This window comes from Hylobates moloch, unplaced genomic scaffold (assembly GCF_009828535.3).
Source record: "Hylobates moloch isolate HMO894 unplaced genomic scaffold, HMol_V3 SCAFFOLD_1, whole genome shotgun sequence".
Classification (NCBI taxonomy): domain Eukaryota; kingdom Metazoa; phylum Chordata; class Mammalia; order Primates; family Hylobatidae; genus Hylobates; species Hylobates moloch.
The window spans coordinates 186,245,725-186,273,668 of record NW_026652276.1 but is presented as its reverse complement, the minus strand read 5'-3'; the positions used below and the strand labels follow the sequence as shown (position 1 = coordinate 186,273,668).

The 27,944-nt window shown below is 41.5% G+C and overlaps 1 protein-coding gene across 2 annotated transcripts in view; it reads left to right on the top strand.

Moving 5' to 3' along the window:
• Window positions 1-23,028, top strand: part of PUS7 (pseudouridine synthase 7) — a 62,131-nt gene extending 39,103 nt beyond the window's left edge. For both annotated transcript variants that reach the window (XM_032761334.2, XM_032761333.2), the window contains 9 exons: window positions 602-730; window positions 1,860-1,985; window positions 7,776-7,837; window positions 9,128-9,288; window positions 11,499-11,625; window positions 14,520-14,621; window positions 17,155-17,284; window positions 20,269-20,360; window positions 21,608-23,028. In XM_032761334.2, the coding sequence (XP_032617225.1) occupies window positions 602-730; window positions 1,860-1,985; window positions 7,776-7,837; window positions 9,128-9,288; window positions 11,499-11,625; window positions 14,520-14,621; window positions 17,155-17,284; window positions 20,269-20,360; window positions 21,608-21,744 (1,066 nt within the window). In that variant the 3' untranslated portion in view covers window positions 21,745-23,028. The remainder of the gene's footprint in view (window positions 1-601; window positions 731-1,859; window positions 1,986-7,775; window positions 7,838-9,127; window positions 9,289-11,498; window positions 11,626-14,519; window positions 14,622-17,154; window positions 17,285-20,268; window positions 20,361-21,607) is intronic.
• The last annotated feature ends 4,916 nt before the right edge of the window (window positions 23,029-27,944 follow it).

Below are 27,944 nucleotides of genomic sequence, written 5' to 3'. Positions count from 1 at the left end.
ATTAAATGATAGCAGCATGGTACAGATTTGGGTAGAATTCCAGCTATATATAACATGTCTTTTAAAAAAGAAACGGAGGAAATAAAAAGTTAGATGTCAGTGGAAATTTTTTTCAGGCAATGAAAGTATGAATTTCTTTTCCTTTTCTCTTTTTTGTATTTTCCAAGTTTTCTGTAATGAATTTACAATATTTTTCTGATTGATAAAAATAATGACCTTTTTTTAAAAGCTTGATACCATTCTTTCTATGGGATTTGTCTCTGTCCCCATCCCTTTTCTCACCCCTCTCCCCACAAAAAGTAGAAAATTCCACAGATATTACTGTTCTGTTACTCATCAGCATATAAATAACAAGAGGCTTTGAGTATATAAAATATGGCCAGGAGTATGCAATTTCAACAGGAGCACGTACCATTTACACTGAAGGAAAAATGCAGAGAGAAGGACACGCCCACCTCACCTGCTGCAGTGCCTTTTCCTTTCGGGGGGTCATAGGTGTGCTGTATCTTGTTTTCTGTACTGTTCCAGGCAGACAATCAGTATCTCATGATCCTCTTTCTACTCTTTTTTGTTTTGTTGCTTTTTTTTTTTTTTTTTAAAGAATAACTGCACAAAGACTTGCCCACCTGAATAAGTGCTTGATGAACTTTAAGCTAGGGAATTTCAGCTATCAGAAAAACCCTCTGAAATTGGGAGAGCTGCAAGGAAACCACTTCACTGTTGTTCTCAGGTAAAGAACTGCAGGTGGGAATGCAGACCAGAGGGTCTGGCCAGGGCATCTTGAGTATGTTACTCACAGTTGGTCGTAAGGTCCTGGTGAGCTGGTACTAACAGAACAAGAGTGGCAGCAAGGAAGGGCAGAGCAGGGCCTGGCAGGGCTGGGAGAGCAAATACCTCTGTGAGAGCAAATACCTCTGTAGGATTTGTGTGGACACCTTGCCCCTTGAAAACCTAGCGCAGCCTTTGGAAAGACACCATCTCCTTCAAATACTGTGGTAAAAGACACCGAGCCGGCCGGGCACAGTGGCTCACGCCTGTAATCCCAGCACTTTGGGAGGCTGAGGCGGGCCGATCACGAGGTCAGGAGATCGAGACCATCCTGGCTAACACGGTGAAACCCTGTCTCTACTAAAAATACAAAAAATTAGCCGGGCGTGGTGGCGGGCACCTGTAGTCCCAGCTACTCGGGAGGCTGAGGCAGGAGAATGGCATGAACCCAGGAGGCAGAACTTGCAGTGAGCCAAGATTGCTCCACTGCACTCCAGACTGGGCGACAGAGTGAGATTCCATCTCAAAAAAAAAAAAAAGACACCGAGCCTGTGTTTCCACTTAAAGCGCCTAGAATAGGCAAATCCATGGACATAGAAAGTAGAATAGTGGTTACTGGGGAAAGGGATGGGGTAATGGAAAGTTACTGTTTAGGGGTACAGAGTTTCATTTTGGGAACAGGAAAAAATTGGTTAAGTAGATAGTGGTGAAGATTGTCCAACATTTTGCATGTAATTAACCCATTTATGCTAGTGTTCCATTATTGGAACACTAAGCATGTAGGAATTATTTATATCCTACTGCTCAAGGTCATCGCCAAGGTCTGATTGCAAAAATTCAAAAAATTGCAACCTCTGCCATAAATGGGTTAATACTGCCAAATTGCACACTTAAAAATAGCTAAAATAGTAAATTTGACATTATAAATATCTTACCACAATTTAAAGAAAGAAAGAGCCCTTGGGAGGTAGAGAGAAAGCCGCAGGAGAGTGAACAAAAGACTTGGAAGCCAGGCCATAGTCATTTATAATCTGCATCCCTGAGTATTTGACTGTAACTTTTTTTTTTCTGGATAATTTGTGTCCCTGTAGAAATATAACAGGAACTGATGACCAAGTACAGCAAGCTATGAACTCTCTCAAAGAGATTGGATTTATTAACTACTATGGAATGCAAAGATTTGGAACCACAGCTGTCCCTACGTATCAGGTTGGAAGGTTGGTATTTAATTTCTTTTATCAAAAATAGCTTTCTCATAAAAAAAGCAGGGTTTGTTGGTGGTGGTGTTTTTAATTATTTCTACGTTCTCCCATGTCTGGGGCAAATGAACCACAGTCTCATGATTTTTGTTTTAAGGTAATGAATGCACAAGATAAAAAATCAGAGTTCAAAAGGATATGACCTGAAAAGTGAGCTCTCCTGCCACTCTTGGTAACCCATCCAGGGGTTCTATTTTTATTTTTTAATTTTATTTTATATATTTATTTTTTTTGAGGCGGGGTTTTGCCCTTGTTGCCCAGGCTGGAGTGCAATAGTGCTATCTCGGCTCACCGCATCTTCCGCCTCCCAGGTTCAAGTGATTCTCCTGCCTCAGCCTCCTGAGTAGCTGGGTTTACAGGCATGCGCCATCATGACTGGCTAATTTTGTATTTTTAGTAGAGATGGGGTTTCTCCATGTTGGTCAGGCTGGTCTTGAACTCCCAACCTCAGGTGATCCCCTGACCTCAGCCTCCCAAAGTGCTGGGATTACAGGCATGAGCCTCCACGCCCGGCTATTTTTTATTTTTTTGAGATGGAATCTTTCTCTGTTGTTCAGGCTGAAGTGCAGTGGTGCGATGTTGGCTCAATGCAATCTCCACCTCCCAGGTTCAAGCAATTCTCCTGCCTCAGCATCCCGAGTAGCTGGGATTGCAGGCTCTTGCCACCACATCCAGCTAACTTTGTTGTATTTTTAGTAGTGATAGGAATTTCACCATGTTGGCCAGGCTGGTCTTGAACTCCTGACCTCAAATGATCCGCCCACCTCAGCCTCCCAAAGTGTTGGGATTACAGGTGTGAGCCACTGTGCCCAGCCCTATGTTTATTTTTATTTTGTAACAGGTAAGTCTTGGCTCAGTAAGTGATTCAACAGTAATCTGTTGGGTAACTCAGACGCAGAGTAGCCAGACAGAGATGTTACATTTTCTAATCTGTGTTAACATGTTTATTAAACTTTGATCTGCCCTTCCCTCACGCTTAATTTAATTTTATTTTTTATTTTTATTTTTTGAGATGAAGTCTCACTGTGTCACCCAGGCTGGAGTGCAGTGGCACCATCTCCGCTCACTGCAACCTCCGCCTCCCAGGTTCAAGTGATTCTCCTGCCTCAGCCTCCCGAGTAACTGGGATTACAGGCATGCACCACCTCACCCAGCTAATTTTTGTATTTTTAGTAGAGCCGAGGTTTTGCCATGTTGGCCAGGCTGGTCTCGAACTCCTGACCTCCACTGATCTGCCCGCCTTGGCCTCCCTAAGTGCTGGGATTACAGGCATTAGCCACTGTGCCTGGGCCCCTTCCCTCACTCTTTAAAGAAAGTAATAAATGATAAAATTAGTGTTATGGAATTTAAGAATTGTCATTTACTTTTAAACAATTAAGAACCCCCCTAGGGTAACCTACAGTGGGAATCCCATCAATAAATAGTTGGTTTCCTAAATCTACTTCTGGAAACCTGTTACCCAGCAGAGAAGAGACTCTGTTACATAAACTAATTATTCACGTGGGAGTTAGAATTGTGGTAGTTACAAGCTGGAAGTTATCTGAGCGTTCATGTTCTTCCTTGACTTTCAGACTTTTCATGTTAGCAAACTTAGGCTTAGAGAGGTCTGCCTGAACTCATCAGTTGCTTGGCTGTAGTTTGGGAATAGTTTTCTGGGCTTCCAGTCCATTGTTTCAGCCTCTAAACTATGAAGTTGCATTCATTTTTGTGATTTTAAAAGCGCAAAATGATAAAAATCTATATTTCCTCTCCCTCTTTGAGGAGGTGAAAACAGACTTTGAGTTCTGAGGCTTAAATTACTCATCTGTAGAATGGAGATAATAATACCAATTCACAGGGTGGTGAAAATGAAGTGAGATGATGTTTATGCTAAATCTATTTTTATGCCTAGAATATAGTGATTGCTAATATGTTTTCAACCTTGCTAATGGTCAGAGGACATTGATAAAATAGTAAAAATGCTAATTGTGTTATGGGACAGAATAAGGGAGAGCTGTATCAACCTATAAATTTGTAATTAATTTGGCAGAAGGACAGCCATGGAATCCTATATGTTGTGTGTGTCAAAGGTAGTGTAAATAAATATAAGTAATTAAAATTAGGTCAAATTTATCCCACAACAAAAATTACATAGCGTGACCAAAGATCAGTATGGTCAGCTCAAAATTCCAAATCATTCATTTTCACAACATAAGAATATTTCCTGCTTTCAAAGTAACCCACTGTTAACACCATAGAATTTCCTAAGGGAAAAAACAGACTTTCAGTTTATATTGTATAGATGGAAAAATGACTTGTATCCAAAATATTAAAAGCTCTTACAACTCAAGAACAGAAAGACAACGCATTCTAAAACTTAGCAAAGGGTCTGAACAGACCTTTCTTTAAGTAATGTAAACAAATGGCCAATAAGCACACAAAAAGATGCTTATCACTAATCTTTAGGAAATGCAAATCAAAACCAAAGTGAGATGCCACTTCTTACCCACTAGGATGGCTAAAATAAAAAAGGCAGAGAATAACAAGTGTTAGGATTAGAGAAATTGGAACCGTTATACATTCCTGGTGGAAATGTAAAATGGTGTAACCATTTTGGAAAATACCCTGACAGTTCCTCAAAAGGTTATAAAGTTAGCCTATGACCCAGGCATTACTAGGTATATACTGAGGACAACTGAAAATCGTATGTTCACACAAAAGTTTATACAGATGTTCATAGCAGCCAAAAGACTGGAAACAACCCAAATGTCCACCTACTGATGAATGGATAAACAAAATATACAATGTAATACACAATAATATACAGTGGAATATTACTTAGCAATAAAAAGGAATGAAGTACTGATACATTCTGCAACATGAATGAACCTTGAAAACATTGCTAAGTAGGCAGGGCACAGTGGCTCATGCCTGTAATCCCAACAATTTAAGAGGCCAAGGCGGCAGGATCACTTGAGGCCAGGAGTTCAAGACCAGCCTGGGCACCATAGCAAGGCTCCATCTCTACAAAATAAAATTTTTAAAAAATTAGCTGAGTGTGGTGCTGCCTGGCTTTGGTCCTAGCTACTCAGGAGGCTGAGGCAGGAGGATCACTGAAGCCCAGGAGTTTGAGGATGCAGTGAACAGTCTACCACCACTGCACTATAGCCTAGAGGACAGAGCAAGACCCTGCCTGTGAATGAATGAATGAATCAGTTCCTATGAAATTTCCAATGTGAGCAAATCTATAGAAAAAGAGCTGGAACAGGACCAATGGGGAGTGACTACCAATGGGACAGGATTTTTTTGGGGGGGGATAATAAAAATGTTCTAAAATTGTGTAATGCTCCACAGTTCTTTAAAAATACTAAAAGCCAGCTGAGCACGGTGGCTCACGCCTGTAATCCCAGCACTTTGGGAGGCCAAGGCGGGCGGATCACGAGGTCAGGAGATCGAGACCATCCTGGCTAACACAGTGAAACCCTGTCTCTACTAAAAATACAAAAAATTAGTCGGGCGTGGTGGTGGGCGCCTTTAGTCCCAGCTACTTGGGAGGCTGAGGCAGGAGAATGGCGTGAACCCGGGAGGCAGAGCTTGCAGTGAGCCGAGATTGCGCCACTGCACTCCAGCCTGGGCGACAGAGCGAGACTCTGTCTCAAAAAAAAAAAAAAAACTAAAAGCCATTGAATTGTACACTTACATGAGTGAATTATGTTATGTGAATTATTGAATAACTCAATAAAAACTTTGAAAAAAAGAAAGTGACCAGGCACAGTGGCCCATGCCCGTAACTTCAGTGTGAAAATAAAGAACCATAATTAACTGGAAAAACAGGAAAGTTAATAGAAGGGGATTCCTATATTCTTTTGATGGGGAAGGGTCTTTCTAAACATGACTCCAAGATGAGAAATCTTAATGGAAAGTTTTCAGAAATAATACACAAAATATGATTTCTGTACAGCAATACTATAGTAAAAGTTAAAGGAAGAATTACATACACTTACAGATTTGCCAACAAAAATATGCTCTAAAGTGTTAACAGTGCTTAATTTCTTAGAGATTGAATAATACATAACCTTTCTTATGTACCGTTCAGTTTTTTGAAAGCATATATAGGCCAGGCATGGTGGCTCATGCCTATAATCCCTGCACTTTGGGAGGCCAAGGCGGGCTGATCACTTGAGGCTAGGAGTTCGAGACCAGCCTGGCCAACACGGTGAAACCTTGTCTCTACTAAAAATACAAAAATTGGCCGGGCACAGTGGTACGTGCCTGTAATCCCAGCACTTTAGGAGGCCGAGGCAGGTGGACCACGTGAGGCCAAGAATTCAAGACCAGTCTGGCCAACATGGCACAACCCCATCTCTACTAAAAATACAAAAATTGGCTAGGCATGGTGGCGCAAGCCTGTAATCTGAGCTACTTGGGAGACTGCGGCACAAGAATCGCTTGAACCCGGGAGGCAGAAGTTGCAGTGAGCTGAGATTGTGCCACTGCACTCCAGCCTGGGCAGGAGAATGAGAGTCCATCTCAAAAAAAAAAAAAAAAAAAAAAAAAAATTTAGGCAGGCGTGCTGACTCAGCCTGTAGTCCCAGCTGTGCAGGAGGATGATGCAGGAGGATTGCTTAAGCCCAAGAGGCAGAGGTTGCAGCGAGCCAAGATCATGCCACTGCATTCCAGCCTAGACGACAGAGGGAGACTGTCTCAACAAATAAAAATGTTTTAAAAAGCATATAACCTTTATAATCATCAAATATGTAGATATTTCCATTTTGACAAGAATGATAAAGAAGAGTAAATCGTATTTATTCTATCTATTTGCCTAGGCAAGAAGGTATTAACATGGAGAAATCTTTTGAGAAGTTTCAAACAAGTTTTCACACGTAAAGACTTAACTGTGATTTATATAAATAATACCATGTGGGCCAGGCATGGGGGCTTATGCCTGTAATCCCAGCACTTTGAGAGGCCAAGGCTGGTGGGTCACAAGGTCAGGAGTTCGAGACCAGCCTGACCAATATGGTGAAACCCCATCTCTACTAAAAAAAAAAAAAAATAGCTGGGCATGGTGGTGGGTGCCTGTAGTCCCAGCTACTCAGGAGGCTGAGGCAGGAGAATGGTGTGAAACCGGGAGGCAGAGGTTGCAGTGAGCCGAGATCGCACCATTGCACTCCAGCCTGGGCAACAGAGCGAAACTCCACCTCAAAAAATAAATAAATAAATAAATAATACCATGTGTAACTACTTAAAGCATGACTATGTAGTATTTATACTATTATCACATTTTTAAACTAAAATGATATTAAATGTTACAGGTAAGCATTATGTTTTCCATTTTATTCTTTTTTAAAAGTTCTTTTGGCACTTGAAGTTCTTTTACATTTGAAATCTGTATCATATTAGATTTTCTGCTTACTTTTAAGTTTAATGAGATAATGTAGGACCAGGTGTAATGGCTAACACCTGTAATCCCAACACTTTGGGAGACCAAGGTAGGAAGATCACTTGAGCCCAAAAGTTTAAGACCAATAGTGAGACCCCATCTCTACAATAAATTTAAAACTTGGCCAGGTATGGTGGTGTGCATCTGTAGTCCCAGCTACTGTCAGGATGGTGGGAAAGCTGAGGTGGGAGAATCACTAGACTAGAGCCTGGGAGGTCAAGGCTTCAGTGTATAGTTAATACAATTTGTTGACTCTTCAAAGATTTGTGCATATAAAGTTTTATCTTCATGCAAAATTTAGTAAAATAAATGTTGTTTAATTTTAGAGCTATACTACAAAATTCCTGGACAGAAGTCATGGATTTAATATTGAAACCCCGCTCTGGAGGTGAGAATAAAATTCATGTTAAGAAAATAAATAGAATGTATGGCTAGGTATTCATGAAATTGCTTTGAATAAAAGCTTTTGTGCAAATTGAGGTCGATATTTCAGTATTTTGTTTTTACAATAAAAGCATAAGTTTATATTTTTCAACAGTTTTATATGTATATTTAAGATTTATAATTTATATCCTATTTTAGCTTTTTTTTTTGATAAGGAGTTTTAGTCTTGTTTCCCAGGCTGGAGTGCGATGGCATGATCTCAGCTCACTGCACCCTCCACCTCCTGGGTTCAAGGGATTCTCCTGCCTCAGCCTCCTGAGTACCTGGGATTACAGGCATGCATCACCATGCCTGGGTCATTTTGTATTTTTAGTAGAGGCAGGGTTTTACCATATTGGCCAGGCTGGTCTCGAACTCCTGGCCTCAAATGATCGGCTTGCCTTGGCCTCCCAAAGTGCTGGGATTATAGGCATGAGCCACCATGCTTGGCCATAATGTTGCTGGCTGGTCTCGAAACCAGCCAGGCTGGTTTCGAACTCCTGACCTCAGGTGATCCGCCCACCTCAGTCTCCCAGAGTGTTAGGATTACAGGCGTGAGCACCACACCCAGCCTCTATTTTAGCTCTTTAGCTTGTTCAGTGTATTAATTCATAACTGAATATAAATATATTTTAAAAATGAATATATGTTTTTCTTCACTCACTACTAAATCTGAGTGTATAAGAATCTAAAACATTTCACTTGTGGTTATTTTGTTAAAACATAGTGTAATGGAATATAAAAACTTGGCAAAAACACCTGGAGGATTTGCAGTGTGAAGAAGTCACCAAAAACTTTCCAAAAAGTATCTCTAAAATCATCTTGAATGAAAAGGATTAAACTACTGATTGTCAAAATAATTATGCTTATTTTGTGTAATTCATTTGCAAACTATAAAAAGATAAAATTATCTAATTTTAACGAAAGTAACCCGTTAAACTTGACATTACAATGGAAAAAGAGAGAAGGAAGAAAGTACTACCATGTTTTTGTCATGTTGAATCAGCTGTGATAATGAACAGTTAAATAGCTTTTACTTTTGACCTGAGGGTGATCGTATGTTGACAAAGCCAAATAGTTCTGTAAACTTTCTACATTTCCCATCTTTGCGCTTCCTCAGATGAGTGGAAGCTATAAACAGCACCTGTATTTCAAGTAGCATTTTCTAATTTTGTGTTCTCTGTGAAGTGTACTTTAAGTTATGGAAGTCTGTCTATTGGGTAAGTCATTTAACCCTAGCTTTTTTCCCCCACAGCTGAAAAGGGCTACTTGGTTAAATGCAGAGAAGAATGGGCAAAGACCAAAGACCCAACTGCTGCCCTCAGAAAACTACCTGTCAAAAGGTGTGTGGAAGGGCAGCTGCTTCGAGGACTTTCAAAATATGGAATGAAGAATATAGTCTCTGCATTTGGCATAGTGAGTGCAATTTGTGAAGTCAGGCAATGGCTCAAGGTGTTTTAATGCTTTTTAAATTTCATCTTGAAAGATTTTACTAAATTTTGAAAGAGCAGAAGGTAAATAAGGATCCTTAGGTGATCTCTGAGGTGTTTCACCTGAGTAATCTTTGTTCGGACCCTGAGTGGTGATGAGGTGGTGGATGCGGGCATTACTTATTGAGGGCACAAGAAAAGTGTCAATGTGGAAAACATAATCTTCAGTGGAAATTCTATGTAAATTAAGTCTCTTGGTATTTGAGAAATTCAGAATCTATTGTATAGTCATTTCTTGATCATTCTGTTACCAGAACTGTAAACTGCCTTAGTAAAAGGGTTGAGCAGTAAGCAGTCTATAGTTGCATTTTAGTCTGGTTTCATCATGGTGATTCAAAAGTAGCCTGTGCCAGTACTGGATATGTATAATCCAGGACTCCATGCACTCCAGCCTGAGCAACAAAGTTAAAGTTAACAAATGTTAAAGTTTAACCCTTAAGCCTAAGTCTTACTTTTCCTGGATGCACAAAGAAAGCAGAATTCTTGCTGCATGGAATTAGTTGTCAGTTCAATCATTTAGGTTCTCTCTTTAACCGTGGAATTATGGAAGAAAAAGCACTATTAGCTTGAAAATTGGTGTGTAAATTCCTTAAGTTTGAAGACTGTGCCATTGATGTAAGGCAGGCTTGTCCAACCTGCAGCCTGCAGGCCACATGCAGCCCAGGACAGCTTTGAATGTGGCCCCACACAAATTTGTAAACTTTTCCTAAAACATTATGGCCGAGCATGGTGGCTCATGCCTGTAATCCCAGCGCTTTGGGAGCCCAAAGCGGGCAGATGACTTGAGGTTAGGAGTTCGAGACCAGCCTGGCCAATGTGGTGAAACCCTGTCTCTACTAAAAATACAAAACAGGCCCGCCCAGTGGCTCATGCCTGTAATTCCAACACTTTGGGAGGCCAATGCAGGTGGATCTCCTGAGGTCTGGAGTTCAAGACCAGCCTGGTCAGCATGGTGAAACCCTGCCTCTATGAAAAATACAAAAAATAGCCAAGCGTGGTGGCAGACGCCTGTAATCCCAGCTACTTGAGAGGCTGAGGCAGGAGAATTGCTTGAACCCAAGAGGCAGAGGTTGCATTCAGCCGGGATCGTGCCATTGCACTCCAGCCTGGGCAACGAAGTGAGACTCCGTTTCAAAATAAATAAATAAAACGATTATCTGGACATGGTGGTGTGCACCTGTAGTCTCAGCTACTCAGAAGGCTGAGGTGGGAGAATCACTTGAACCTGGGAGGCGGAAGTTGCAGTGAGCTGAGATGGTGTCATTGCACTCCAGCCTAGGTGACAGAGTGAGACCTTGTATCAAAAAAAAAAAAAATGAGAGATTAAAGTAGAAGGAAAAAAGAAAACTGAGAGATTAAAAAGAAAAAATGAGAGATTAAAGTAGAAGTTTTGGCTGGGCACAGTGGCTCATGCCTGTAATCCCGGCACTTGGGGAGGCTGAGGCTGGTGGATTGCTTGAACCTAGGAGTTTGTGACCAGCCTGGGCAACATAGCAAAACCCTGTCTCTAGAAAGAAAATTCAAAGAACTAGCCTGGCATGATGGTGCACGCCTGTAGTCGCAGCTACTTGAGAGGTTGCGGTGGGAGAGTCACCTGAGCCTGAGAGTTTGAGGCTACAGAGAGCCATGATCACGCCACTGCACTCCAGCCTGGGTGACAGAATGAAAACCTGTCTCAAAAATAAATACATAAAAGTAAATAAATGAATACAGTGGAAGTTTCTTGTTACTAGGATTACCACTAACAAGCAAAGTGTCTTAGAAAGTACAGCACTTTTTGGCTGGGCATGGTGGCTCATGCCTGTAATTCCAACACTTTGGGAGGCCAAGGTGGGCGGATCACCTGAGGTCAGGAGTTCGAGACCAGCCTGGCCAACATGGTGAAACCCCGTCTCTACTAAAAATACAAAAATTAGACAGGCATGGTGGTGCACCCCTGTAATCCCAGCTACTCGGGAGGCTGAGGTGGGAGAATTGCTTGAACCCAGGAGGTGGAGGCTGCAATGAGCCTAGATCGCACCACTGCACTCCAGCCTGGGCAACAGAGCGAGACCCCATCTCAAAAAAAAAAAAAAAAGTACAGCACTTTTTATATTTAGAATATGTTTTCTTGCCTATTTTTTTCCTTCCCTCCAGATACCCAGAAATAATCGCTTAATGTATATTCATAGCTACCAAAGCTATGTGTGGAATAACATGGTAAGCAAGAGGATAGAAGACTATGGACTGAAACCTGTTCCAGGGGACCTCGTTCTCAAAGGAGGTAAGGCAGATGTCTTTGTTACTCAACTAAGTTAGGGTTCAGTTAGTTGCCACTAGTGGCTTTAAAATCCATCCTGCCTACTAATTAAGAAAGAGAGATGTGGCGAGGCATGGTGGCACATGCCCATAATCCTGACACTTTGGGTGGCCAAGGTGGGTGGATCACCTGAGGTCAGGAGGTCAAGACCAGCCTGGCCAATATGAAGAAACCCTGTTTCTACTGAAAATACAAAAATTAGCTGGATGTGATGGTACATGCCTGTAATCCCAGCTACTCAGGAGGCTGAGGCAGGATAATCGCTTGAACCCAGGAGGCGGATATTGCAGTGAGCCAAGATAGTGCCACTGCACTCCAGCCTAGGTGACACAGTGAGATGCCATCTCAAAAAAAAAAAAAAGAGAGATGTCTAGTAAGTTTGAGATGAGGGGACCACGCAAACTTACACTGGTTAGTTTGTATCTGTATCTTTAAAGAAAAAATATATATCTGGTTTGAGTAAGCACCTCGATCTTGAACTCCCCACCTTGGGTGATCCGCCTGCCTTGACCTCCCAAAGTGCTGGGATTACAAGTGTGAGCCACTGTGCCCAGCCTGAGTGAGCACCTCTCTCTGGGCCTCCCTTTTCTCAACTCAAATAGGATTTGGGCTAAGTGATGGCTGAAATCTCTTTCGAAACTTCGATCTAGGTCTAGCAAATAAATACACCTCTGGATGTGTCTTGTTAGCCAACCTTAAAGAGTTTCTTCAAGTCACTGGGCACAGTGGCTCACACCTGTAATCCCAGCACTTTGGGAGGCTGAGGCGGGCAGATCACGAGGTCAGGAGATCGAGACCATCCTGGCTAACACGGTGAAACGCCGTCTCTACTAAAAATACAAAAAATTAGCTGGGCATGGTGGCAGGCGCCTGTAGTCCCAGTTACTTAGGAAGCTGAGGCAGGAGAATGGCGTGAACCCGGGAGGCGGAGCTTGCAGTGAGCCGAGATCACACCACTGCATTCCAGCCTGGGCAACAGTGGGAGACTGTCTCAAAAAAAAAAAAAAAAGAAGAGTTTCTTCAAACTCAGATAGAATGGGCGTTTAGTATATGCTGTGCCCAAAATGTTCCCAAGACAGTCCTAATATCCCATCTTCCATGGAGCCTGTTCTGTGTGCCAGGCCTTGGCACTAAGCCCTGTACCTGTGTCTTTTAGCTTAAAGCCCCAGTGTTACTGTGAAGTATTTTCTCTGTTTTTTCAGGTGAGGTTTAGTCACTTGCCCAAAGTTCCACAGCTAGTTAAAAACAGAAAAAACTGGGATTCAGAGTTCAATCTATCTGATTACAAACTCCATGTGTGTCTCTGCCATACTAGGCTACCATCTATTAGCCGAATACATGGTCTGCTCATCTGCAGGCGGACCCCATAAACCCACTAAGGTTCTAACTGTTCAGAAATTTTAAATTATTTTTCCTGATTTAGCTTTTTTTCCTCATGCCATGTTGGTCACATCCAGTGTATTTTAATGTCCTGGGTGCCGCTATGTTTCATCCTCTTAAGTACATTCCGTTTTTTTTTAACTGTTTTTTTTTCCCCCCAGCATTTATGATTCCACTGCAAATACGGTTTTGTAGTATGGTGGCTTTTCACAGTGTTTTCTTGTGTTATTTTATTTAAGAAAGATAGAGGAACTGATTTTAAATAGTAGGCATTCAAAAAAATGTGGATGCAGCTGAGAGATAATTGTTTTTAAATTTTTCATTGAAAATTTTACTTTAGATTTGGTGCAGTAGCTCACACATGTAATCTCAGTACTTTGGGAGGCCAGGGCAGCAGAATCACTTGAGTCCAGGAGTTCAAGACTAGCCAGGGCAACGAAGACTCATCTCTACAAAAAATTAAAAAACTAACCAGGCGTAGTAGCACGCACTTACAGTCCCAGCTTCTCGAGAGGGTTAGGCAGGAGGATCACTTGAGCCCAGGAGGTTGAGGCTGCAGTGAACCTTAATCACACCACTGTACTCTGGCCTGAGTGGCAGAGCAAGACCCTGTCTCAAAAAACAAAAAAGAATTTCGTTTACTTTTTCTAAGTCCTTGATTTTTATTTCTTGGGTAGAGTAGAAAAGACAGAAGGATATATATCCAAACTTAATTTTTTTTTTTTTTCCTTTGAGACAGGGTCTCACTCCAGCACGCAGGCTAGAGCACAGTGGTGCAGTCACATCTCACTGCAGCCTCAACCTGCCAGGCTCAGGTGCTCCTCCTGTGTTAGCCTCCCAAGTAGCTGGGACTACAGGTGTTTGCCACCACACCTAGCTAATTTTTATATTTTTTGTAGAGATGGGGTTTCGCCATGTTGTCCAGGCTGGTCTGGAACTCCTGGGCTCAAGCAGTCTACCCACCTCAGCATCCCAGAGTTCTGGGATTACAGGCGTGAGCCACTGCTCCTGGCCCCAGCTTACTTTCTTTTTCCTTTTTTTCTTTCTTTTTTTTTTTTTTTGAGAAGAGTTTCACTCTTGTCACACAGGCTGGAATGCAATGGCATGATCTCAGCTCACCACAACCACTGCCTCCCGGGTTCAAGCAATTCTCCTGCCTCAGCCTCCCGAGTAGCTGGGATTACAGGCATGTGCCACCATGCATGTCTAATTTTAGTATTTTTAGAAACATGGGGTTTCTCCATGTTGGTCAGGCTGGTCTCGAACTCCCGACCTTGGGTGATCCACCTGCCTTGGCCTCCCAAAGTGCTGGGATTATAGGCGTGAGCCACCGTGCCTGGCATAATTTAAGCTTTCAAGGCACTGAACCTGTACCAACTTGTACTTCTGACTTGCTTAGATGTGTATAATTTTAGAAGATTGAGTTCATAACAATATTGCCTATTTTCTTAATTTATTGTTCACTTGTGAATTTACAGCTACAGCCACCTATATTGAGGAAGATGATATTAATAATTACTCTATCCATGATGTGGTAATGCCCTTGCCTGGTTTCGATGTTACCTACCCAAAGCATAAAAGTAAGTTCCCTGTATGGGGAAAATAGTTAAAACAAGTTTAACATAATGAAGCTACTATTTCAAGCATATATTAACTTTGGTTATTTATGACAGTCTCCCAGAAAGGGATGCATTCACATGGGTAATTTAAATTAAGAAACTCTACCTCTGAATCTAAAATGAAAGTTGAAATTATAAAATAAAATAAATAGGCCAGGCGCGGTGGCTCACGCCTGTAATCCCAACACTTTGGGAGGCTGAGATGGGTGGATCGCTTGAGCTCTGGAATTCGAGACCAGCCTGGGCAACCTGGCAAAACCCCGTCTCTACTAAAAATACAAAAATTAGCCGGGCCTGGTAGTGCGCACCTGTGGTTCCAGCTACTTGGGAGGCTGAGGTAGAAGGATGTCTTGAGCCCAGGAGGCAAAGGTTGCGGTGTGCTGCGATCATGCCACTGCACCCCAGCCTCAGTGACAGAGCAAGACTCTGTCTCAGGAAAAAAAAAAGGTAGGAGGAGGGGGGGGATTTGTTAGGGAAATTGGCCTACTTGATTGTGGAGTTGAGAAGTCCCACAACAGGCCATCTGCAAATGGGAGAACTGGGAAAGCCAGCAGCATGGTTTAGTCCAAGTGTGAAGGCCTCAGAACCAGGGAAGCCAATGATATAACTCTCAGTTGGAGGTCAAAGATTTGAGACCTGGGGAACCACTGGTATAAGTTCCAGAGTCCGTAGGCCAGAGAACCTAGAGTTGACATCCAGAGACAGGCGAAGAAGGGCATCTGGCTCTGGGAAGGAGAGAGAGAGAATTCAGCCTTCCTCTGCCTTTATGTTCCATCCAGGCCCCCAGCTGATTGGAGGTGTGCACCCACCTTGAGGGCAGATCTTCCCCACTCTGCCCACCAACTCACATGCCAGTCTTCCCTAGAAACACCCTCACCGAAACAGCCGGCACAGTCCGGTCACTCTAATCAAATGCCAAACCACCTGGATTTCCCTCTGAGAAGGCTGAGCTCAGTGCCCACTGAAGCAGTGAAAATAAATCATGTTTTACTAGCTGTTGGGGTCTCCCTTACCCCAGTCAAGTTGACACCCAAAATCAACTATCATAAGAAAGAACACATTATTTTCCTCTTCTCTCTTAAACCTTTTGGGATCAGGAACTTTGCCAGTACCAATTAGAACATAAATTCAGCAAAGCCTTTGACAAAGCCGTTCATGAAAACCTTGTAGCCAGGATGGCCATTTGTAGACTGGATGGGTGATATTTCAGGTTTCTGGGTATGTAACACATGCATACCTGGTACCTGACAGGGCTTGACTGAGGGATCCCTATTGTCCTTAGTGTGTGGTGAGGGACTTGTTCTAGTCAATATTTTTTGAGTAACTTGAACAAAGAAATTTGCTTGTTATATTTGCAAATTGTGCAAAATAGTTAATATTAATTATATGAAAAATAAGTATTAAGAATTGCATAATATTCTATTGCAGTATTCATTTTAAAAACACAATTTCAATGTATTTGCATTTATCCATCCATTATTTTATCTAATATGTATGACACCTCATATTTAATGTCTTATATTAGTTACTGAATGAGTAGAAGGCTAGCACAAGTTGTAATAGAGGGGCAAGTTTGCAATAAATAATTTAGTAAGATGTTAAAAAAAAAAACTGCAGAATGTATTTAATAGGAATAAATGTAAATTCCCACATTTATGCCCAGTGATCAAATGCCGATAGAAAAGGCCTAGTTTGATAGTAGTTTGGATAAAAAGCTTAAAATATCTGGAGTTATTGTTGTATGTGAGCCTGTTATCCTGGGGCAGATAAAGGTTTGGTGGGAAATACAGAAATGTTAAAGGAGGGACAGCTAAGGGAAGCATTGTTTGGTCTAGAGAAGATATGGCTGAAAGATCCAGTACTTATGACTATATGTGGAAGAGGACAGTTAATCCACTTTGTTCCAAAGCGTCAACAGAAGTTATAAGAAAATGGATTTCAGCTTGGAATAGGAAGGACTTTCTAATAATTGCATGCCTCACGAAGTATTTCCCCATTAATGACTGTGCAAGCGAAGGCTGGAAAACTGTCTCTCTTGAGTGCTATAAAAAAGACTGTACATCAGGTGCGCGGGTGAGCCAGATGGTTTTCCAAGGTCTCTTATTTTTATACATTTATTTATAACTGCCTCTTCCAGAGAGAGTTTGAAGCCTCTGTATATGGTGTCTTCCAACTCTCAGCCCATATAAAATGTAGTTTAGCAACTTTGGATGAAATGGCCTTTTGTAGTTGGCTTGGGAACCTTACACCACAGGTACTGTGACTGGTTGCAAAAATAACTTACAAATTGGCCAAACCAAAGCTCAGTACCATAGTCCTAGTTACTAAGTCACTAAATTTTGATTCCAGGGAACAGATTTTGGATTATAAATTAAGGTGACTAATTTTATTAGGGCAGTCTAACTGAACTTACATGTTACTCTGTTTATAATCTAGTTCAGGATAACTTGACTGACAAGCTGCATTTCAACTAACTTTTTGTATTTTATATTAGTTCAAGAAGCCTACAGGGAAATGCTCACAGCTGACAATCTTGATATTGACAACATGAGACACAAAATTCGAGATTATTCCTTGTCAGGGGCCTACCGAAAGATCATTATTCGTCCTCAGAATGTTAGCTGGTGAGTAATCATCTAGAATGAAATAGAACCGAATTACCATATAAGTTGTAAGCTTTTGCTTCACTTTATATAGAGTCATGTACTGCACAAGAATTTTCAGTCAGTGACAGATTGCTTATATGATGGTGGTATCATAAGATTATAACACCATATTTTTACTTACCTTTTGTTTTTTTTGAGACGGAGTTTCACTAGTCACCCAGGCTGGAGCGCAATAGCATGATCTTGGCTCGCTGCAACTTCTGCCTCCCAGGTTCAAGCGATTCTCCTGCCTCAGCTTCCAGAGTAGCTAGGATTATAGGCACCTGCCACCACACCTGGATAATTTTTGTATTTTTAATAGAGGCAGGGTTTCACCATATTGGCCAGGCTGGCATCAAACTCCTGACTTCAGGTGATCCTCCTGCCCCGGCCTCCCAAAGTGCTGGGATTACAGGCACGAGCCACCACACCTGGCCTTACCTTTTTTCTTTTCTTTTTTCTCTTTTATCTTTTCCTTTTCTTTTTCTTTTCCTTTTCTTTTTCTGTCTTTTCTTTCTTTTCTTTTTTTTTTTTATGCAGTGGCATAATCATGGCTTGCTGCAGCCTCAAACTCCTGGGCTCAAGCAATCCTCCCACCTCGGCCTCCCAAAGTATTGGGATTATGGGCATGAGCCACCACGTCCAGCCTGTGCCTTTGCTATGTTTAGATGCACAAGTACTTACCATTGTGTTACAGTTGCCTCCAGTATTCAGTACAGTAACATGCTGTATAGGTTTGTAGCCTAGGAGCAATAGGCTATACTCTATAACCAAGGCGTGTAGTAGGCTATACCGTCTGTGTTTGTGTAAGTACATTCTGTGATGTTTACACGGTGATGAAATGCCTGACAAGGGTTAGAACATGTCCCTGTTGTTAAGCAGTGCATGACTGTATTTTTCGGTACTTACAACCCAGCATATAAGTGTTTCATAAGTGTTAGTTATTAATTGTTATTATTACTGTTGTTACCACTACTTCTACTACTTTGTATTTTTCAAATCATCAAGAAGTAAGTGAAGCTAAGCCGGGCACAATGTCTCATAAGTAAGCCCGGAGACTCGAGAGGCTGAAGCGGGAGGATTGCTTGAGGTCAGGAGTTTGAGACGAGCCTGGGCAATATAGTGAGACCCTGTCTCTAAAAAAAGAAAAGAAATAGAGAAGCTGTTTTGAATGTAAACAGTTATGGGAAGTGAGTTCATTTACATTTTGTTGGCATCACTGAATTATTGAAGAAATGTGTACAGAGTGAACTTTTTTCCTATTTCTGAAAACTTAGATTTGCTTACAGAGCTATCCCTGAGCAAATTACCTTACTTAGAATTAGCTGTGAGTTCCAAACACTGCTCTGGTTGTTTTAATATCATGTTTCTAGAGAGGAAAAGATACTTGTATTAGTTCGTTTAAAAATACTTTGTTGGAAGCCCAAGGTGGGAGGATCACTTGAGCCTAGGAGCTTGAGACCTGCCTCCACAACATAGCAAGACCATCTCTACAAAAAATTACAAAAATTAGTCTGCTGTGATGGTGCACACCTGTAGTCCCAGCTGTTTGGGAGGCCGATGTGGGAGGATTGCTTGAGCCTGGAAGGTCGAGGCTACAGTAAGCTGTGATCGTGCCACTGCCCTCCAACCTGAGTGACAAAACAAAACCCTGTCTCAGAAACAAATTTTAATACCCAGTATTATCTAAAGCTTTATTTGATAATTTTAAAATGAAATCCTGAACTAGTTGCCTATTGCCAGGAAATTATTTCATTCCCTATTTCCTTCTCTTCTCCATCTCTCTTACCTCCTTCTCTCTGGATTATAGGCAAGAGGTCCACATGGTTGGACTTTGTCTTCTGCACTCCAGAGAACTGTTCCTTCTTAGTAACAAGCTGTTCTTGGTTGTTGCACCCACTCTGGAGAAAATGTAAATGCCATAAGTAATTTGATCACAGCTGTGCAAAGTGAAGTTTATTGCCTCTCAACTTCATTTAAAAAGAATTGTCGGCTGGGCGCAGTGGCTCACGCCTGTAATCCCAGCACTTTGGGAGGCCGAGGCGGGCGGATCACGAGGTCAGGAGATCGAGACCATCCTGGCTAACACGGTGAACGGCTGTCTCTACTAAAAATATAAAAAATTAGCTGGGTGTGGTGGCGGGTGCCTGTAGTCCCAGTTACTCGGCAGGCTGAGGCAGGAGAATGGCATGAACTCAGGAGGCGGAACTTGCAGTGAGCCAAGATCTCACCATTGCACTCCAGCCTGGGCGACAGAGCGAGACTTCGTCTAAAAAAAAAAGGTCTGTCAGTTGTACATTTTTAAAATTTTAATTATTAATATAAAGAGATGGGGTTTCACCATGTTGCCCACGCTGGTCTTGAACTCCTGGGCTTAGTCAGTCATCCCACCTCGGCCGCCCAAAGTGTTGGGATTAGAGGCATGAGCCACCATGCCTGGCCCCAGTTGTACATTTTTAAATAACTAATAGAATATAATTGGATTGAGTTGGGCACAGTGGCTCACATTATAATCCCAGCACTTTGGGAGACTGTGGCGGGTGGATCACCTGAGGTCAGGAGTTTGAGACCTCCCTGGCCAACATGGTGAAGCCCCATCTCTACTAAAAATACAAAAATTAGCCAGGCATGGTGGCACACACCTATAGTCCCAGCTACTTGCGAGACTGAGGCAGGAGAATCGATTGAACCCAGGAGGCAGAGGTTGCAGTGAGCCAAGATCACACCACTGCACTCCAGCCTAGGTGACAGAGTTGAGACTCCATCTCAAAAAAAAAAAAAAATTATAAATATAAGCAAAACTTAGGTATAAAATCTGGCCCTGCTCTGTTATTCAAGATTCCTAACTATAATTATTTACAGTAAACTTACGTGTTTTTCTTGCTAAATAAATGATGATGAGTGGCTTAGTACCTTTTATGAAAGTTCACATTCACACTTATCTTTATTCATATGTTTTGAAGGGAAGTCGTTGCGTATGATGATCCCAAAATTCCACTTTTCAACACAGATGTTGACAACCTAGAAGGGAAGCCACCACCAGTTTTTGCTTCTGGTAAGTTTACTCAGTCATCAGTTCTGTGTTGACTTTGAAATGTTTTGTTAAACAAAAACATAATTTTTTTTTGAAAACTGCTCTTACAAGCACTACCACCACCCATGATTTCATTGTTGTGTTTTATGACTTTACTTTCGCAATTATGGCTGGAAGTTAGTAATTAAAACCAGTAAATCCTCCTGAAAATAAGTGCATGTTATAGATGGTTGTGATATTAGGTGATGGAGTATTTCTCCCCATCCCCCACAGAGACTTACCAAAGGTGAGTGAAAATTCAGGAAGAGTCTAAAAAATTAAATTGGTTGGCCGCACGCGGTGGCTTACGCTTGTAATCCCAGCACTTTGGGAGGCCGAGGCGGGTGGATCACGAGGTCAGGAGATCGAGACCACGGTGAAACCCTGTCTCTACTAAAAATACGAAAAATTAGCCGGGCGTGGTGGCGGGCGCCTGTAGTCCCAGCTACTCGGAGAGGCTGAGACAGGAGAATGGTGTGAACCCGGGAGGTGGAGCTTGTAGTGAGCCGAGATTGCGCCACTGCACTCCAGCCTGGGCGACAAAGCAAGACTCCATCTCAAAAAAAAAAAAAAAAAAAATTAAATTGGTGGCCGGGCATGGTGGCTCACACCTGTAATCCCAGCAGTTTGGGAGACCGAGACAAGTGGATCACTTGAGGTCAGGAGTTCCAGACCAGCCTGGCCAACATGACAAAACCCCATCTCTACTGAAAATACAAAAAAAAATTAGCTGGGTGTGGTGGTGGGCACCTGTAATCCCAGCTGCTCCAGAGGCTGAGGCAGGAGAATCCCTTCAACCCGGAAGGTGGAGGCTGCAGTGAGCCGAGATAACGCCACAGCACTCCAGTCTGGGCAACATAGCAAGACTCTGTCTCAAAAAAATTAATTAATTAATTAATTAAATTGGCATTCTCATCATCAAATTCTTGTTCTGTTTTTTCCCAGGCCATAATTTATTATTATTTCTTTAACTTTACATGCGTTTCTCTTTTGTGTTCTTCTGTCATCTGCCTTTTTGTGAAAGTTCCTGGGCAGAATTTCTGTAACCATTCAGCAGGTTCACACTCACAGATCTCTTACTTCCATGGTCTCATTCTCCGAGGCCCCCTGGGAAGTGGAGTCTAAGGAAAGCAGCATAGTTCTTTGTATTTGCTTAGAGATTATGTGACTCTCGCTGGTCTGTCTGCAGCTGCCTTCATTTTCTGACTGTTTTCTTTCTTGCCTTGCAGAAGGCAAATACAGGGCTCTGAAAATGGATTTTTCTCTACCCCCTTCTACTTACGCCACCATGGCTATTCGAGAAGTGCTAAAAATGGATACCAGTATCAAGAACCAGACGCAGCTGAATACAACCTGGCTTCGCTGAGCAGTACCTTGTCCACAGATTAGAAAATGCACACAAGTGTTTGCTTCCTGGCTCCCTGTGCATTTTTGTCTTAGTTCAGACTCATATATGGATTTCAAATCTTTGTAATAAAAAATTATTTGTTTTTTTAAGTTTTTATTAGCTTAAAGAAATAATTTGCAATATTTGTACATGTACACAAATCCTGAGGTTCTTAATTTTAGCTCAGAATATAAATTAGTCAAAATATACTTCAGGTGCTGAAATCAGAGTAAAATGTCAGCTTTACAATAATAAAAAAAGGACTTTGGTTTAAAGTAGCAGGTTTAGGTTTTGCTACATTCTCAAAAGACAGCAGGAGTATTTGACACATCTGTGATGGAGTATACAACAATGCATTTTAAGAGCAAATGCAACAAAACAAATCTGGACTATGGATAATTTGAGAGCTGCCACCCACAAATATAAATACAGTACTCATGCTGATTGAAATATTAGGACATCTACAAATTTATAAACAAAAAGTGATTGTCATTATCCTGCTTATGTACTAGATTCAGGGAAGCATTATAGACTTCTTAGTTGCAGTGGCTTTTGCATTTATATTATCAATGCCTTGCAGGAATGTTGCATTGATAGACCCATTTTATTTTCTTCTTTTTTTTTTCGAGACAGGGTCTCACTCTGTAGCCCAGGCTGGATTGCAGTGCAATCCTGCAATTCTCAATCTTGCACTGCAGCCTCGACCTCCCAGGCTCCAGTGACTCTCCCACCTCAGCCTCCTAAGTAGCTGGGAGTACAGACGGGCACCACCACGCCTAGCTGATTTTTGTATTTTTTGTAGAGACGGGGGTTTTGCCGTGTTGCTGAGGCTAACTCCTGGGATTACAGGCGTGAGCTGTGCTGGCTGGATTTTTTTTCTTGATGTAAACGTGTACAGCTGTTTTATTAGTTAAGGTCTAATTTTTACTCTAGGTGCCTTTTATGTTCAGAACTCTTTCCACTGGACTTGTATTTGCTCAAAAATAAATAATGTTAGAGAAGAAAACTATAAAAATGGACAAGGCCTTCTTCTATCAGTAGCATTTACCCTTTGTCACCAATGGCTTTGGTATTTCCATGTCTGGCATTGCATAAACTTCTCTGGTGTGAAAGGATAAATACGCCTTTCTAAAGTTGTATATCATAATTGTATCAATTTTTATTTTCTATGATTTCTAGAAACAAATGTAGTAAATATTTTTAAAATCTCCTTTCTACTGTTTATGTAAATAAATCAAATAACTATATCAAAATGAGTGCAGATAAGAATCTTGACCTTGACTAAAGGTAAGGAACTAAAGGAATGAGGGGTCCTCATCAGAAATGGTGTTGACACCAAAATGTGTTGTGATCATCTGTGAAGTATGAGGATAAACTGAGTCAAATGCTATGAATAATTGACTGTGTTGGACTGGACTCCAGGTTATTGGAATCACTCACTCACCTTCCAGTGTGCTTTATGGAGTAGAAAAGAAAGGAATGGAAAAGAGCTACCATACCAGGAGCATCGCACCACGGGAATGTGAATGACATTTGTCTTGTATCTGGTAGTAGAAACGAGATTGAGAACTGTTTTTCAGCCATTTTGCTTTAATGACATCCATCACCACCACACTGCTGAGGCTTAAAAAAGATTGGAAATAGCATGGTAAATTATATATATATATATACATATATATATATATATGTATATATATATATATATATTTTTTTTTTTTTTTTTTTGAGACAGTGTTGCTCTGTCACCCAGGCTGGAGTGCAGTGGCGTGATCCTGGCTCTCTGCAACCTCACACTACCGGGTTCAAGTGACTCTCGTGCCTCAGCCTCCTAAGTAGCTGGGATTACAGGCACTGCTGCCAGGCCTGGCTAATTTTGTATTTTTAGTAGATGCGGAGTTTCGCCATGTTAGCTAGGCTGGTCTCAAACTCCTGGCCTAAAGTGATCTGCCCACTGCTACCTCCCAAAGTGCTGGGATTACAGACGTGAGCCACCATGCCCAGCCCAGTAAATTATCCTTTTAGCTAGCTAGTTTTGAAAGAATATTTTGTCCTAGGTCAGGCACGGTGGCTCACACCTGTACACTTTGGGAGACCAAGGTGGGAGGATTGCCTGAGCCCAGGAGCTTGAGACCAGCCTGGGCAACATAGTGAGACCCTGTCTCAAATATGTATATAAATATATATATTTTGTCTTACAAAAGCCAAATGTGTATTAAATGTATAGTAGTCCTGCCTGTACCTTCCAGTAATAGCTGGAGTTGTCCTTCATCTGACAGAAAATTATTTATGAAGGGATCTAAGTCTTTCTATTGCAATTGCATTCAGCAGTTCTGCATTTACAGGTTGAGTATCCCTTACACAAAATGCCTGGGACTAGAAGTGTTTTGGATTTTCAATTTTTTTTTAGATTTGTACTTCAACTTACTGGTTGGAATCCAAAAATCCAAAATGCTCCAGTGAGCAAGTTTTGGATTTTGGATTTTCAGATTTGGGATGCTCGACCAGTATAAATTTGCATTCCAAAACAAAAGTGAAGCTAAACTTGTGTTTTCTTCATCTGGGAAATACGGATCTATCGTTAATTTTCCTGGCTGCGTTAGCTAGTGCCGGTTTGTACATGTTTCTTCATAAACACCAGTGGATAAATAATGATTCAAGGCGGATTCTTCAAGCTGTTTTGAGACTCGGGGCACACCACCTAACTCTAGGGACTTAGTCAACCTGAAATAAATTATTGCTTTAGCATAGAATTCAGAACATTTTTTGTTGTTCAGAAAGGGAGGAAGTTTCTCTTAGACAAATTTACAAAGCCTGAAAGCAACCTCATCCTCAACATAAAAGTATCATTGCTTCCTAAATTTTTGCCTAAGAGAAATAATAAAGGATCATTATTTTTATTGTAATGTAAAACCAACACTATTCTGTAACAGGAAAGGAAGCTAAATAATCAAGATTGTTCTTTCCAATATTTTTATTCATGGTTTCATGTTGTAGATAATAACCAGACTGCTATTATACTAACAAAAAAAAATCCTGATTGCTTCCTGAATCTTCATGATTTCATGTTGTAGGTAATAAGTAGACAGCCATTATACCAGTTTTAAAAATTTCTGGTTGATTCCTGAATCAACCAAAAAATTGGTAACAGCTGCAATAGTACCTCAGTACTTAAAACTTCACCAGTTGCTCCAGGCTGTATGAATTAACATCGACTGGTATTTGCACTGGAATGCATTTTGTGGTCAATTTGCACTTAAAAAAATAAGGATGTGTGTGTATAATACAAAATAGAATACATATAAATGTTTTATAGCTACCAATGTGCATTGATGTGCATGTGCCTTTTTGAAACCAAAGCAGACCTGGAGTGTACATGTAGTTTTTTATTTCAGACATATGAAGAAATGAAACCACACTGGAAGAATGACAAAGCTGAGTATGGCCAGCTTCTCATCTTTGTAAATTCAAAAGCATTTACTTGCTTAGCAAAGGATAACTTTAAGGCTTTCTTTGTTCAATGAAATCTGCTTTTCCACTTAGTGTAGGGTAGAACTTAGTTTTGGATCATGAATACCTTGGAAAATCTGAGGGAGAAGTATAGACATTGCTTCCAGGAGAAGGAAAGCGGGGAAGTGTATCCATATGTGTGTGTGTGTGTGTGACAAATTCATGCGAACTTTTAATACAATTTTAGGGGCTTCAATGTATTCAATAAGACCCCCTACTCTAGGTCCTAAAGTGCTTTCCAACCTTTAATGTACTTAAGAGTCACCTGGTGATCTTCTTAAACTGCAGGATGTATTTCAGGAAGTCCAGGTAGAATATGAAATACTGCATTTCTAACCAACTCCCTACATGTGCTGCTGTTACACACGAAGCAGCCAGGCTCCAGACCTGTACCGGCCAACACAGCAGCCACTAGCCATGTAGCTACTTAAACTTGACTTAAGCTCCTCAGTCACAGTTTCAACTGCTCCATAGCCAAATGTGTGGCTAGTGGCTCTGTGGTGTACAGCACTGACCCAGTTAATAAATCAATCACCTGAGATGCAAAGGAAAGTCTATACTGATCAGATGTGATACTGTTGCAGGCTGCAGCCCATGCCTGTAATCCTGGCATTTTAGGAGGCCAAGGCGGGCGGATCACCTGAGGTCAGGAGTTCAAGACCAGCCTGGCCAACATGGTGAAACACCATCTCTACTAAAAATACAAAAATCAGCCAGGCATGGTGGCAAATGCCTGTAATTCCAGCTACTTGGGAGGCTGAGGCAGAATTGCTTGAACCCAGGAGGCAGAGGTTGCAGTGAGCCAAGATCACACCATTGAACTCCAGCCTAGGCAACAGAGGGAAACTCCATCTGAAAAAAAAAAAAAAAAGTAATACAGTTGCAAATGTTGCAGAATTTCTGCTCCTTAGTTCAGCTAAATCCAGGTTCTTATGTCATGACCAGGAAAAGTTACGCATGCAGACACATCGAAGGGTGAGGGGAACGGAATTTATTGGTCAAAATGGGCAAAAGAAAAAAAACTCTCAGCAAAGCGAGAGGGGTTTCTGCTAACAGGCCCCACCTCACAGATTGATTCCAGGCCATACACAGGAACTGAAAAATGCAGGCTCCTTCCCCCTACAAGCAGCGTGAACTTCCGTGGCTCCATCCTGTTCTCCCAGTGCTCAGGCTGGTCCAAGATTCTCCTGGGATCCTCCCCCGTATCTTCCTCCTGCATCTATCAACACCTGGTGATGCTGATGATTACAGGCAAACAATGAATATATGTGCAAAAGGGATTACATTGTAATTAGATCCAAGGCTCATATTGATGATCTAAGATTTCACACTTGAGATCGCTAAGAGCCTTCCTTAAACTCGCTTCCATGCTTCTTATTTTTTGGCTTCCTCCAGGATCACTAATAATTCTTTTTTACTTGTTTGTTTGTTTGAGACAGAATCTCACTCTGTCACACAGGCTGGAGTGCAGTGGCGGGATCTCAGCTCACTGCAGCCCCTGCCTCCTGGGTTCAAACCATCCTCCCACCTCAGCCTTCCAAGTAGCTGGGACCACAAGCACGTGTCACCATATCTGACTAGTGTTTTTGTATTTTTGGTAGAGAAGAAGTTTCGCCATGTTGGCCAGGTGGGTCTCAAACTCCTGGGCTCAAGTGATCCACCCGTCTCAGCCTCCCAAAGTGCTGGGATTACAGGCGTGGGTCACTGCTCCCCGCCTTTTCTTTCTTTGCTACCCTTGTCCAAAGGTTCCATCAAACCATTCTTAAGGCACTGTGGCCTTGTTACTCCATACAGAAAATTTACCTTCCACCCCCCAAAAAAGCCATAATTGTTGTAATTAAAAACTCCTTGGCTGTAGCATCTTATGAAAGCAGCAGCTGCAAAAAGCAGGAATGGCCAGAGAGCCCATATTATTGTGTTGTCCTTCGGGTATACTGTGTTGATTTTCTGTTACGGCTTATCCAGCTGTGCTAGACTCCTGGAAAGTACCCAGTATGTAAAAAGAGATGACAACAGGAAACTATGATGGGAGAAATTATTCAAAGCCCCTGTCTCCTAATGCATATTTACAGTCCCCTCGAAAGCCCTACGTGGATCTTTAGAGCAGCTTTGTCCAATACAAATATAATGTGAGCCACGTATGTAATTGAAATTTTCTGGTAGCCTTATTAAGAAAATGAAAAGAAACAAGTACAATTAATGATGTAGTTTCTATAAAGCAACATATCCAAAATATCGTTTCAACTTATAAGTAATATAAAAAACTCAATATTTTATATTCTCTTTTTTGTTCTAAGTCTTAAAAAGCCAGTGTGTATTTTACACTTAAAATATTTATCAATTTGGACTAGCTGTATTTTTAGTGCTCAATAGCCACTTGTGGCCAACGGCTACCACACTGGACGTTGAGTCTTCAGAAAGATCACTTGTTCTTTGTTGCATGTCACCAGTATAATGGTAAATTTGAGTATTAAGGTTTGATTTTTTAAATTGGGAATATGTAGGTTGGAAGCACAGCTAGTTAAATATGATTTTGAAATGTTTACTGGATTGTTAAGTTTTATACTGATTGGGAGTAAATACTTTTGCTATGGGAGCACATAACAAACATGGTTGTTATTAGTTCTAAAATATTATCAGAGTGTTTGAAATTTTCCAAGCAATTCCAGTAC